This window comes from Callorhinus ursinus, unplaced genomic scaffold (assembly GCF_003265705.2).
Source record: "Callorhinus ursinus isolate GAN/ISIS: 27379988/994484 unplaced genomic scaffold, GSC_fseal_2.0 scaffold3, whole genome shotgun sequence".
Classification (NCBI taxonomy): Eukaryota; Metazoa; Chordata; class Mammalia; order Carnivora; family Otariidae; genus Callorhinus; species Callorhinus ursinus.
The window spans coordinates 33,989,989-34,004,020 of record NW_027397065.1 but is presented as its reverse complement, the minus strand read 5'-3'; the positions used below and the strand labels follow the sequence as shown (position 1 = coordinate 34,004,020).

The window sequence follows — 14,032 nt, the reverse complement described above, 5'->3', positions numbered from 1 at the left end:
TTCTTTCTTTCTTTCTTTCTTTCTTTCTTTCTTTCTTTCTTTCTTTTGCTTGGCCTCAGCTTAAAGGTCAGCGTTTTGCTGTTAAAATGTTGTTGTCATTGAAATCTGAGCTGGTTTATTCGGACAAAATCCATGGCAAGAAAAAGGATCAATACAGAGCCTTGGGCTGGTGTGGAGACTCAGGATGGCCTCAAAACCGACATTCCCAACACTTAATCCAACTCCCTAGTGCTCATCTAGAAATTCTGGTGGAAAGCCTTATTCGTAAATTGGTCTCCAGAGGGCCAACACAGTGTATTCAAGAATGCAAAGCACATTGCTATAAATATTTATACAGCATATGTCCTATATAATATTTCTCATGTGTGTTTACATTTATTTACTTATATTTCCTTTAAGGTTGTCAGCAATTGTGTCCAGTGTGTGGGAGGGTTCTACTTCTCAATTTCTCCTTTTGGAGTACTGAGCTGAAAATAAAATCAGCTCTCAGCAGCAGTTTCAGCGTGGGCAAAGATTCCTCTTAGGCCACAGTAGGTGATTGGATAGCACAGTGGGTTGGGGGCAGGAGTACTGATCAGTCATCTGCTCTAACCCTGGGGCCTGGGGCTCGGGCAGATTTTGCTACCCTCTACCTAAGAACATAACTAGCATTCACAGAGGAATTACTATGTGCCAGGTGCTGGGATAAGTACTATGCATTACCATTATTATTCCCATTTTTACAGAGGGGGAAACTAAACCCTCAAATGAAACAACTTTTCCAAGGTCGTAAAATTAGTACGTGGCAGAGATGGGGTTTGAGCCCAGGTTTCAGACCCTCTTAAATACTTCATGATAATGCCCATCCATTTAAAAAAAAATCCTCCAAGTTATTTCTCATTTCAAAAATGATGCTAATAGCCACTTCTTTCAAATTCTGGGAAGATTCATAATTATTTTTTGAATTTAAAGAAATCCCGTTGTGTTTTTGTTGGTAAAGATTGGCTCCATTAATTACTACCTGGTTGAGCAGAAATCCAAGTGTTTAACTCATCCTCTTTGTTGGATTCTGAAAAGTAAAATAAGTGAAAGACACTTTGCTGAAAGGAACACAAAAGAAGAGCAGAGGGTTTTTATCTGAAAGGGAAACTGCATTTCATGAACGTATAGACCACTGCTTTGAAGTTATTTTTATCCAACTACCTGTTGGAGAACTTTTAAACCTCAGCTTCATTTTTTAAAAACACTGATAGCTTGCCTTCAGGGTTGCTGAAGGACAAATTAGAAGGAACAGTTAACAGGAAGGCAGACGTCTTATCTCACTTCTGAACCATTCTTCCTTCTACCCCTCTGCCACCTTTTCCAGTCACATCCTACCAGCCTGAGCAGACACACTCTTCAAAGATGAATATATAAGCAGGTATTCTGGGGGCTGAAATGGAGAGGTAACTATGGGGCATGGTGGTAATTTGCAGTTTCCTCTATTAGGCAAGTTATGGGGGAGTTCAGTTGACTGACTATTGAAAATTGCTAAGGAAGTCTGTGGGAGGCTGTTCTTTCTTTATTTGCAGAAATAAATATTACTGCCTAATTAAGTGTCAGGCAGCACACTCAAACACTTGATACTGGTGGGTTCCTGTGGGGTATCTATTTCTTTTCCTGCCCCAGGCACACACTGCCCTTGGCAGAGCAGGGCCAGAGGACAAAGTAGGTTACACTTATCCTTGGCTCACTTTGGGGTCTCAGTAACCTTGTTCAGGAGGGGCCATAGCAGAGAAGCTAATGGGTTGGGCTCTGGGATCAAATAGATCAGGTTCAAATCCCAACCTCCCTTCCTAGTAGCTGTGTAATCTTGGGCAAGTTTTATTTGTCTATAAAAGAGGAATCATCATCTCCTCTTGGGGTTTCAAGTTAAACAAAATGGTACCAGCAAAGCACCTGGTTTGCAGTAAATACTCGGAAACAGGAAGAAGAGGTAACATTCAGAGAAGGCAGAGCAACTGGGCAGGAACCCAGGCAGTCAAATGGGCGATCTGATGTGGACAGATGCCTGAAGCAAGTTTAAGGAGAAGTGAGAAGGCTTCAATGCTAGGCCTAGAAACTTCTGCTCTTCTGAGACCAGCTAGCTTATGGGGATAGAGGCAGGGCATGGAGAACAGGGTACTGTAGTGCTTGAGACCATGAACTCTGGGGCCAGACAGCCAAGCTCAATTCCCAGTGAAGCCTTGATTAGCAGAATGACCTTGAACAAATTACGTAATCTCTCTATGCCTACAATTTTCTGTCTGAATAGTAGGAGACCAGCAGTTGCACCTTGCTTTTGTGAACATCAAGTGAGGTGATCTACATAATAGGTGTTCATTAAAATTAGCCATTATTACTAAATAGGAATGGTAGTCTTCTGGCTTCATTCTTGCCTTATGGATGATGATTGACATCTTCCCAGGATGTGGTCTTATAGGTATAGAACACTCTGGCTCTTAAAATGCATTTGCATCCATGGTGTCATTTGTCCCTCCAGTGATTACTACCAGGGAAACAGTGCCTGTGTGAGGAGCTTGATTTTAACTCCTGCTAAAGTGTGTCTACCAAGACCAAGTCAGCATTAAAGCCTAGGCTTTCCTGATTCCTACTCAGATTGTCTTCAATTGACCTGAAACTAATGAGGAATTCTTACTGTTAATTGGGGACCGTGGGGGTGGGTAATGGGGAAAATTATTGAAGAGGTTTACTTGAGCATATATAAATTTATATTTTCTCTAAAACCGGGCTTAGTCCCTGGTCATGATTCTCGACACATGTGGAAACATTCAATTTTATCTTTGGTATGTTGAGGGTGAGGGTCTTAGGTCTTTCTCAGAGTAATACTGAATCTTTTTTTCTACACCCTTGGGTAATCAAAAACTTTTATCATCAAGATAGTTTTGTGGGAATCAGTTGCCTGCCATATAGCAATTTTACTTTTACCAGAGATATATGTGTATTTTCAGATTTTATAAGCTACATGGGATTCACTGGAGTTACAGAAACTCTAAGTCCATAAATGTCGCTAGATATAAATCTTGGGAGGCTGGAAAGCATCTAGGTTGTTATGGAAGGAACACTAGACGAGATAGTGGGCCTGAGATGTATGCTAGCTCAGCTATCTTTTTGGGCAAGTGACTTAATCTCTCAGGGCCTCAGTTTACTCAGTTTTGAAATGGGGATAATAGAGGTGATCATTGGTGGTGGTTGTGAGGATTAGATTAAGTGAGGTAGTACGTGTAAAGGGCTTAGCATAATGCTGGACAAAAAGCAGTCTCTAAATGGTTAGAGTATGTTTGAAAGCATGTTTATAGCTCAGGCCTCAGAAATTTCTGACAGACTTCCTCCCATTGAAAACCAAGAGATTGTCTTTAATCATTTTTAGTTCACTGGTTATTCTCATTTTTTAAATTTTTTTATAAAGATTTTATTTATTCATTTGACACAGAGAGAGAGAGAACACAAGCAGGGGGAGCGGCAGGCAGAGGGAGAGGGAGAAGCAGGCTCCCCGCTGAGCAGGGAGTCCAATGTGGGGCTGGATCCCAGGACCCTGGGATCATGACCCAAGCTGAAGGCAAACGCTTAACCAACTGAGCCACCTAGATGCCCCAATTCTTGTTTTTTTTTAGAGGTTAATTCTGAAAGGACCCTATATCCTTATTTTAAAATGGATTCAGTTTGGCTGTGAGTACCATCAATCATTCTTGCCCAACAGCTCAGAAGTAAAGAGGGAGAATTCCAGGGAGAGAGGCAGGATTCTCCTCCCCACAAGTTAGCTTCTCTCATTGGGGGTCCTAGAGTGCTCGTATGTGGCCCGCTTTGGTCACTTAACCTGGTGGTGTGATGGTGGGGGTGGTGGTGTCAAGGATTTGTTGGTGCATCTGATGGGATCTGGTAAGGAGCAAGGAGTCTGTCATCCTAAAAATGCCCAGAGGCACACAGTTTTGCAGTTTGGGGGCTGGGGGCTCCAAAATCAATCCTTATGTCCCTAGATCTCTAGAGACTGGAGGTAAAATTCTTAGGCCCTTTCTGGGAAACCCTAGCTTAGATCTTGCTTGGGGGCCGAACAGCTAGAATTAACAGAGAGAGATAGAATTAGGGGCTGATAGACTCTGTTAGAAGATAATTTTCCTTGTTACTCTGAGGGTGTGTTTTATGGAAAACAATAAATATCTTATATAGGTATGCTTGCTCTGCTCGTTCTCTGCTCGGAATATCTTTCCCACATTTTTGCTCAAAGCCAACTTCGAATCTTTCTTCAAGATCCTCAACTGTCATCACCTCCAAGAAATCTTCCCTGAATCGTCAGGCTGCACTTAAGGATCTCTTCTCTGTGCCCCATTGTAGTAAACACATATGTCTGTCATCACGTTGTGTTGTTCAGTGATTTGTCTGCTTATCTAATGATCCCTCCCCAAAACTGAACTCTCATGTCAGGTTTAAATATCTGACTCCTGCCCATATCCCAGTGCTTGGCATGGGCCTGATACCAGAAGATGCTTGGTAATGGTGGGGCTCCCTCACGCCCCTCTGTCCCTGTATCTGTCTGCAGCCCGGTCTCCTTCCCCTTACCCAGCTTTCCTGTTAGCATCAGAATCCATCAGAATGAGCTCTGCTTGACTGATCTGAGCCTGTTTGTAAACTTTGTGCACATTCGGATTTAAGAAACAAATAGGATTAATAAGACTGGCAGCCTGCAGTAACTCCAAGGCTGGTTACCATTTACAATGAGCAGTCATGTCAGTGCCTGGTGTGCTCCAGTGGTTTCCAGAATGCAAGTAATAGAATTTCTGTAGTTAAGCAGCTGTCACTCCTGGGGCCAGGGATGTTCATGTATAAATCTGTAATGTAGAAGGGTATCTGGTGGAAGGGTTGGTAAAGGGAGGGTTTTCTCAGACCCTAAGGCCAGTGTTGGCCCTGGGGCCGAAACTGCCCAAGCACAGAAAATGGCAATTCTGTAGTGTTTTTTCTCTTTGTTTTTCTTGGGTCAGAATGCAATTTGCGTGGGAGCCGGGGACAAGCCCATGAATGAATATCGGTCTGTTGTGTACTATCAAGTCAAACAACCACGGTGGATGGAAACAGTCAAGGTAATAATAATAATAATAAATAATAATAATAATGATAGCAGCAAACACATATCTAGGGGCTCTGAAACACCACCCTAAGATCTGGAGCAATACCCTAGTGTGTGTCCAGTGGTGTGTAAGGCAGTGGAAATTGTGGCCCAATGGGTGAGTACCCTGGTTCTCTTGATCCTCCTTCACTGACCTAGAATCAGCCATTATAGGATTGTCAGATGGTCTTCTTGCGCACAGTGCCTAGCCCACCAAGCTGTGTCATTCCACTCAGCAGTAAGGAGCGACAGAGCTTGCAAGTGAACGTGAGGCTATAAAAGCCCACTTAATGCCTGAAAGATATCATCTTGGGAGGGTGCTTGAGATAAAAGTGGCATTAATCACAAATATTCACATTACCAGATTGTCACACAAAGCAGAAGGGAATATCGTGCATTGGAAGAAGAGTTTGGAATTAATTCAGTGAACAGTGGAGCTTGAACACAGCTTCAAATATCTCTGCCTTGTAATTAGTAGCAGTCTTTATTCATCCTCTGCTCTGAACCCAAACACAAGCTGTTCACATAACTTCCTTTTCTGAGACAGCTCTTCAAACCTCAGTGGTTCTTGCCTGGTCACCTATATTCCCATTTTCCTCAGTGGGTCTCCCTGAACTCACTACACTCACTCTTCAAAATGATGACCTGCCCAACTTTGGGGTCAGAAAGCTATTGGACCAAGTTGGTCTTCTCTTTTCTGTGTTCTCTCGTACTCTAATTATTTCTCTTTGCTAGCCCGTATCAAGTGGTTGTTTAAATATGTGTCTCCCCATGTGAACCGTGAGCTTTTGGGTTGCGGGGCCTCTGCCTTGCATTAGCAAGGCCAGCGTTTCACATGACTGTGGTTTGGAGTGGCCATTTGATTCACAATGAAAGAATGAATTGGACTGCAGTCACCCAGGAGGCTCTCAGTTCCTTTGTTCTGTCTGAATTCACAAATGGTGGACCTCTTCAGGTTCAAATTTCATTCTCTGGAGCAGAAAGTGTCCCAAAGTATATAACTGTTTGGCTTTTAATAGTCATCTATACAGTGTAAACTTGTCCCTTTTAAAAATCAAGGTGGTTTCCTCACAGGTAGCTAAGCTTCTCTGTTTTGGCTTCAGTTGCATGTTACAGAGAGAGCTGTGAGGTGTCAGGAAGTGGGCAGTCCAGAGCCAGGACTGATAGCCCTCAATTTAGGGTGCTGGACAGTGAAACTGGGGTGACTGAGGACTGAGTGATTTGGCTCAGTGTCTTCAGAGGTAAAAGCATCTGGGTATCTGCCCAGCCAAGGATGGGAATGAGCCCTAGAATTTTTTGAAATATTATTGGAGTCAAGCATTTTTATGAATTTGCATAAGCAAGAGTTCTCAAGCATACCCCCTAATGACCATTGTTAATTTGCTAAGCCCTGCTGCAGTTGCTAGAACTCCTGGAGTGTGTAAAGAAAATGTGCATTGTGCAGTTTGCAGTGCATCAATTCCTGTGCTTAAGTTATGTGACTTTTATATCAATTTGGGGAGATTCATTTTAACCCACTGTAATTTACAGACCTCTTTTCATTGGCTAGGAATGCAATTTGCCAAATGGATTACATTTGGTACTTTATTTTCTCTTCATAGCTAGTTCTTATGTAATTTATTTACAGTTCATCAGGCTTGATGGATGGGTAATAAATCAGCATGCAGCTCTCTCAGTTAATTGGTCAGGCTGCCTTTTGGGGGGTGGGCTGGAGTGGGGAGGGCTGTTTAACTCATTGTCTTCTGAGCTCTGGTTTCTGCCTACCAAGGTGGCTGTCCCTATTGAAGACATGCAGAGGATCCATCTGAGATTCATGTTTCGACATCGGTCATCCCTGGAATGTGAGTACCTGACCAAATGGCATCTCTGAAGCTCCCCTAAGGGGAGAGGAGTGGGATAACTGGGTGGTCCATATGTCATTTTTTTTCCTGACCTCACAATGCTATTTCCAGCTAAAGATAAAGGAGAAAAGAACTTTGCCATGTCCTATGTGAAGTTGATGAAGGAAGATGGGACCACTCTGCAAGATGGATGCCACGACTTGGTCGTCCTAAAGGTACCATATGTTGGAATTAACTCTGAAGTGAGTGGGGCTCAGGAAGCCAAGGGAAGATGGCAGGATTGCTTAGTGGTTAACAGTAGGGACCACAGGATCACACACACCAGGGTTCACCAGCTGTGTGCCTCTGCGCAAAGTCTTAATTTCTCTGCCTCTGTTTCCCCCTCTATGAGCCCTCAGTGAATAATTGTTGAGTGAGTATCACATGAGACCGCTCATGTAAACACAACCATGATGGGTACATAGCACCTTGAATAAGTGGAAAAAGGTTATTGTTACATACAGAATGGGCTATTGACTCTGTAAAGACCCCTGTGGGTTGTATAGAAGACCAGCGAGAAACATTTGAGAGCTCGAAACTAACGGAAACATATCAGAATCTGGGGTCCCAATCCTGCTGCTGACTAAATCTGGAGTCATCTCACACATCTTTCTGAGTGTCCATTTCCTTTTTCTTAAGTGTGATGGTAATATTTATGACAAACCAGCGAGATGACCCACGTGGAAGGGCTGTGTATAAAAGGGTATGCAGATATCGGCCATCATTATTTTACATCATGAGACTTGTACTGTTTTCGAGAAGTAGGAAGTGTTTATCTTGATCTCACCTGCTTGCTTTCCCACAACCCCTCTTGTGTCAGCGGAATGCCTATGCTCGCACCTGGCTAGAGACAAAACATGTGCTTGTGAAGGAGGACAAGGCTAAGCCATAGGCATAGGGATCCAACGCTTGTCCTTGGCTTTCTCAGCCTTGGGGCTGAAAACACCCTTTTGCCTATGGTCTCCATGGCAAACACTGCTTCATCGAGGCTTCATCACCGGCACTCTTTCCTTAATCTCTCTGGCTTTTCTGGAAACCCCCACCGCCTTCTTCTGCACGGCTGCTCTCTTCTCATTTATGGCACATCAAGGTAGTTCTTGCCTTGAAAACCATTCTTCCCCAATGGACTGTGAACTCATGGCGGGGGGGGGCAGCGGGGGAGGGTGGTGGTGATGACGGAGGTCCAGTTATAGTCAGTTTGCAATGTACTCATTTTTCTTAAGTCTCAGTTTCCTCGTTTGTAAACTGACAATGATAGCAGTGTCTACGACAGTGATGATAGCAGTTGTGAGGTTTAAATGAAATGAACCAAGGCATGTAAAGCACTTAGAGCAGCATCCAGTACTGAGTAAGGGCTCAATAAACATTAACTCCTGTAATGCCTACCTCTAACCATGCATTTCCACATGCCAAGGGACTTAGGTGTCTCTCAACTCTGCTAAGAGCTCTATATGCATTATGCCCATTTAGTCTGCCCCAAATTTCTGGGAGCTAGGTAATATGGTTAATCTTCAGTTTAATCATGGGAAAAATAACACGCAGAAAGACCAAGCATAGGCAAGACTTGTGAATGGTAGAACAGGGTCTAGATCCCCGGACTTTCAGACTTTAGTGCCTTTGCTGTTAACTTTTCCTTTAAGCTGATTCCTTATCTTGCTGGTAGGCATGTATTAAGACCTCAAGAAATTTAGGGACACCTGGGTGGCTTAGTCAGTTAAGCATCCAATTCTTGATCTCAGCTCAGGTCTTGATGTCAGGGTTGTGAGTTCCAGCCCTGCATTTGACTTCATGCTAGGTGTGGAGCCTACTTTAAAAAAAAAATCTCAAGAAATTTAGGAGGAATCAAAATGGCCTGTCAGGGAAATCTTCAATTCCCTTCATGCTGTTAATGAAGTCCATAGAGCCTTCAACTGGTTGGTCAATCCCTTTTCCATTAATGTAACGTGGGGTTCTTGCCTGTTTTGTAGAAAAATAGCCCTACCATACCAGCTGTTTATTGCTTCTCTGATGATTTTTTCTGATTCTGACTCTCTGCACCTTACAATATGTAAGCTGGCCACTGCAAACTCTATGTGGCATTGGGCATGTACCCCTGGCTGGGGGAAGTAACCAAGGTATTGTTTCCAGGGGGAGAGTAAGAAGATGGAGGATGCCAGTGCTTACCTGACACTTCCTTCTTATCGACACCATGTGGAAAACAAGGGGGCCACCTTGAGTCGAAGTGCCAGCAGTGTTGGGGGTCTCTCCGTCAGCTCCCGAGATGTGTTCTCCATTTCCACTCTGGTGTGTTCAACAAAGCTCACCCAAAACGGTAATGAAAGCATCAAGAGTTGTATATATGTAGTGTGCATGTGGATGTGTGCATGGGTAAGCCCAGGGAGGTCCTGAATGGACTTTTTAAACCAAGAATAGTAATTCTGCTTCTGGACTCTATTTCAGTGGGCTTGCTGGGTTTGCTGAAGTGGCGTATGAAGCCTCAGCTGCTACAGGAGAACTTAGAGAAATTGAAGATCGTCGATGGAGAGGAAGTGGTGAAGGTTAGTGGGGCTTCATTTTGTTTGTCTTCCTCCACCAGTGACAGAGCTTTAAATCATGGGTAGCTCTGGGAGGGGAGTGGCAAATGAAGTGTTGAGGGAGATGGGACTTTTTCTCTAACAGTGGGACACAGTGTCCCAAATTGCCATGAGGAACCTTTACTGGAAATTCAGAGGCTGATTTGGTTCAATGATGCTGAATGTTGAGTGGTAGAAAACTGTGGTTGTGTTCAATTCCTGGAAGGAGATCAGCCTGGGTGTAGATCTCAGCTCAACTGCTTGCCAACTTTATGTGATAGTATTGTGAATATGACATATTTTGTAGAGTGGTTGTGAGCATTCAAGGCAATAATATTTAAAAATTACTTAGCATAGTCTCTTACACAAAGTACATAATATTGAGCTGAACATGTAAATCATACAGAGTTCAATAAATAGTAACTATTAATTATTTTTGTTGGTATAAGTTGCTGTAGTAGTTTGATGTCTTAGTACTACTTACATGTTACTATTAGAAATAAAAAGTATTCTTAGTTCCTGCTGCTTACAGAGCATTATGCATTATACATGAAAGAGGGAAAGACATCAGGGCTCGCATTTTAAGTGAAACAAGATGAAAACAATACAAATGTCAGTTGTATTGTTGTGTCCACATGGTGTTAGAGAATATAGTGTCTGAGGTGTAGATTTAATTAAGCAACCCTTCTCTCCAGTTCTATGGGACAAGTGTTTCCCATAGGTCTTAGTGATCTTGTTTCCATCAGGAACTTGGTCCAGCTAGAAACTCTGAGATTAAACATCTTTATTTGGTAGATGTGTGTTTTCAGGAACTATAGGAAATATTGACCCATCCCTTAGGAAGGGAGAGTATCATATTTTAGTTAATTTTCCATACATGGAGAAGCAATGGTAGAATTTTCAGATCAGTGCTTTAAATGTGCACTATTGACCCACCTACCTGGTTTAGCAGTAGTGGGAAAATTCTCTAGACATCCTGTCTATCACCTTTGGGCAGCTTGGAGAAGCATCTTGGGGGGAATTACATTATTTCCACCTTTGCATTCTTTTTTATTTTTCTAAAAAAGTTTGTTACTGAAGTATATAATACAGTAAAATACGTACAGAGCACTTACCCTAAGAGTAGAGTTCCCTTTATTTTTACACACTTATATATCCATTTACCCACCCTCTAGATCAAGACACAGAACACTTTTGGAATTGCAGTAGGTTCCCTCATACCCCTTCTCAAACTCCCCTATGCTGACTGCCATGATAGAATTTTTGCCTGTTTTTGTATTTCATAAAAATAGAGTAATAAATAATGTACATTGTTGTGTCTGACTTATCTTACTCTACACAGTTCTCTGGAGGTTATCCTCATTGTTGCATGTAGAAGTAGTTTGCTCTTTTTTTTTTTTTTTTTTGAATCACTATGGAGTATTCTGTAGTATTAAAATGCCGCCATATGTTCATTCATGCTGTTGGTTGACAATTGGGTTGCTTCAAGTTCTGGCTTTTGTGAAGGAAGCTCCCTGCATCTTTTGAATGCAATGTGTGGTGGATGTGTGCTCTCATTCTCTTGGGGATACACTGAGGAGTGGGATTTCTGGGTCACCTGCACTGTTTTTTAATGTGACCTTCATTATTTTGTCCAGTTTCTCCAGGATACTCTGGATGCCCTCTTCAATATCATGATGGAGCATTCTCAAAGTAATGAGTATGATATCCTCGTCTTTGATGCTTTGGTAAGAAAGAGGGGAAAGATGTTTAGTGACATTAGACATTAATGTCTGTCTCACTGTGAGAACGCTGAGAACTTGTGGCCTTTGTGGTCCTTTTCATGAAGTTTTTTGGAGGCATTGTAACTTTCAGCAACGAGAGCAATGAATGAATGAGCTGCTGGGGTTTTTGTTTGTTTGTTTGTTTCTAGTTCATTTGAAAGCATGGCAGGGTGAGTAAAAGGGGAATTCTAAGTGTTGATGTCATATCGGCACTGGTTGCAAGTACATGAAGCTGGATACCATGAATAATGGCTTCAGCTTTCCATGCATGCTGGGAGCTAGTCCTTGGCCAGGTCGTGAAGCATCCAAAATGTTTCCTATCTTCTTCTTTCTCATAGTCTCCAAGTTACAAGTGTCATTACATCCTCCTGGCCACCAGAATGTTTTATGGTGGCACTCCATCTCGACCCTTCCTCTTCCATCTTCCCAAATGGTCTCTTCCTCCTCTCTGTCCTAACTCATGTTTTCTCAGTGTCATGTCCACACTAGGATATCAATAAAGTTCAATATGTTAACTACTTATGTCAGTGACATTTACATTTTAAAGAAATTACTTGGAGACAACTGTGACTTAATCTAGTGCTTCCCAGAAGGTCTCCTGGAAAGGCCCTCAAGAAAGATGCTTTGTGACAAAAAAGATCCTGGATTAAATAACTCTTAGGGAAGTGCTGGACATTGTATGACCCTCTCAGAGATTCACAATGCATGTAGACATGTTAAAGACTCTAAGAACCCTGCAGTAAAGAAGTCAGTCCAACGATGATATCCTCAGATTTGTCAAACTTATCTGACCATGAAACACTTTTATCCTACGACACCCTGTAGCACACTTCATGGAATGCTTTTTAGAAGAGGATTAATGAAAAGGACGAACAATATATTCATGAGCTAATTCCTGAGCAAAATCATTTTGCTGGAGGTTCAGTTATGCCATGTGAGTATGGCTTCCTGCCGGGTCTGACCCCCAAACACTGATTCTTTGAATCTTCCTCAGATCTACATAATAGGACTCATTGCTGACCGGAAATTCCAGCATTTCAATACCGTTCTGGAGGCTTACATTCAACAGCATTTCAGTGCGACCTTGGCTTACAAGTAAGTTACTGTATATATGCGGATTTCTTGTGCACCTCTTACTTTACCTGCCGGGATGCCTAGGGCACAAGGAACTTGAGTATTTTCCTTTGCACCAGGCTGTGTGAGTTCTCCCTTTACTGATAAAACCCCATCTATGCTGGGTTATTTGGATTAAATAAAACTATGCAAACCCATAGGTCAGAATGAATATTTTATTGTGGTAGAAGTACATGAAAGCATTCATTCAGTCAGTCAGTCAGCTATCATTTATTGAGCAGCTACTTGTGGTAGACACTCGCATTCAGAGGTTAGGGAGGAGAAAGCACACAGGCCAGGTAGCCCATTATAACTTGGGTACAGGGGGCTGATGGTTATAGATGGGAGGTGATAATGGAGAGGTTGGGAGAAGCCAGTTTGTAAAGGGGCCTTGAAAGCTGGGCTGAATAGTTTGAAGTCGGCCTGGCTGGTAATGAAGAAACATGGAAAGTTTCTCAGCAAGGGAATTCCATAATATTATTAGAACATTTTCTGTAGGAAGGAAATGCTGAAAAGAGCATTCTCACCACCATTATTCCCACTCATACTCTGATTGTGACTAGTTTTCCTAGTCAAAGGATTTTTTTTTCCTCACTAGTTTTTCCTTTGCTGACTTTCTATGGGCAGGAAATACTTATTCACTCCCTGTGTTAAATATAAATATAAATATGTGTGTGTGTGTGTGTATATATATATATATATATATATATATACATATGTATATATATATATATAAAGCAGAGTTATTTTTATGGCTGCAAATGAGTGAGTAAGCTGAGCTATACCACCACCTTTAACCTTTGATTGAATGCTTTATAATTTATGGAGCAAACTAATGATCATGCTGTGGGCTGGAAAGAGATGTATTTTGAAAATATAATCCCTTATTCAGGAAATTGATGACGGTGCTGAAGACTTACTTGGATACCTCCAGCAGAGGGGAGCAATGTGAACCAATCCTAAGAACTCTGAAAGCTTTGGAATATGTGTTCAAGTTCATTGTTCGGTCGAGGACATTATTTTCACAGTGAGTGCTTGTTATATAAGAGTGATTGATTAGTTCTGCATTTCCTCCAGGATACAATAGTATTTGTGTCACTGGAGAGATTCTTTTATAAAATTACAACCAGCCATTGATCAAAAACAACTTAAAAATCCAACATAGAGTTATGAATAGGTTATAATTGTTCCCTCTAAGCTCATTCAGGGAAAAATATAAATCTTAACATGTTATAGAGTTAGGTTTTATCCAATGAACTTGATTTGTGATTTGCGCCTCTTCTGTGTTTCATCTATCATTCTTCATTTGATCTGAGATAGAAAACTTTCCAGGAATCTTCAGTGACAGAGGTGCTGGGAGTGGAGAGAGCAGAACTTGGGGAGTTGACAGTTATTTGGCTCTAGGAGGTTGTGCATGACAGATGAGCTGGTATTTGCAGTTGATCAGTCTATCCTTGAGATCCTAGTAGCCAACAATTGAGCTGACATGTTAGAATTCCTAAGAGATTTGATGTTTGATGAGCAGTATTACAGAGGTTAGCTGTTCTTTTGAAGGGCTTCAGAGATAGAGGCATTCAAATGAAACCTGCAAAAGAATAATTTATG

At 42.0% G+C, this 14,032-nt stretch overlaps 1 protein-coding gene across 1 annotated transcript in view; it reads left to right on the top strand.

Moving 5' to 3' along the window:
• Positions 1 to 14,032, top strand: part of DOCK2 (dedicator of cytokinesis 2) — a 414,356-nt gene that overhangs the window by 71,086 nt on the left and 329,238 nt on the right. The window contains exons 15-22 of the mRNA XM_025867057.2: positions 4,995 to 5,093; positions 6,888 to 6,960; positions 7,072 to 7,175; positions 9,127 to 9,310; positions 9,439 to 9,536; positions 11,189 to 11,278; positions 12,309 to 12,409; positions 13,320 to 13,454. Of these exons, the coding sequence (XP_025722842.1) occupies positions 4,995 to 5,093; positions 6,888 to 6,960; positions 7,072 to 7,175; positions 9,127 to 9,310; positions 9,439 to 9,536; positions 11,189 to 11,278; positions 12,309 to 12,409; positions 13,320 to 13,454 (884 nt within the window). The remainder of the gene's footprint in view (positions 1 to 4,994; positions 5,094 to 6,887; positions 6,961 to 7,071; positions 7,176 to 9,126; positions 9,311 to 9,438; positions 9,537 to 11,188; positions 11,279 to 12,308; positions 12,410 to 13,319; positions 13,455 to 14,032) is intronic.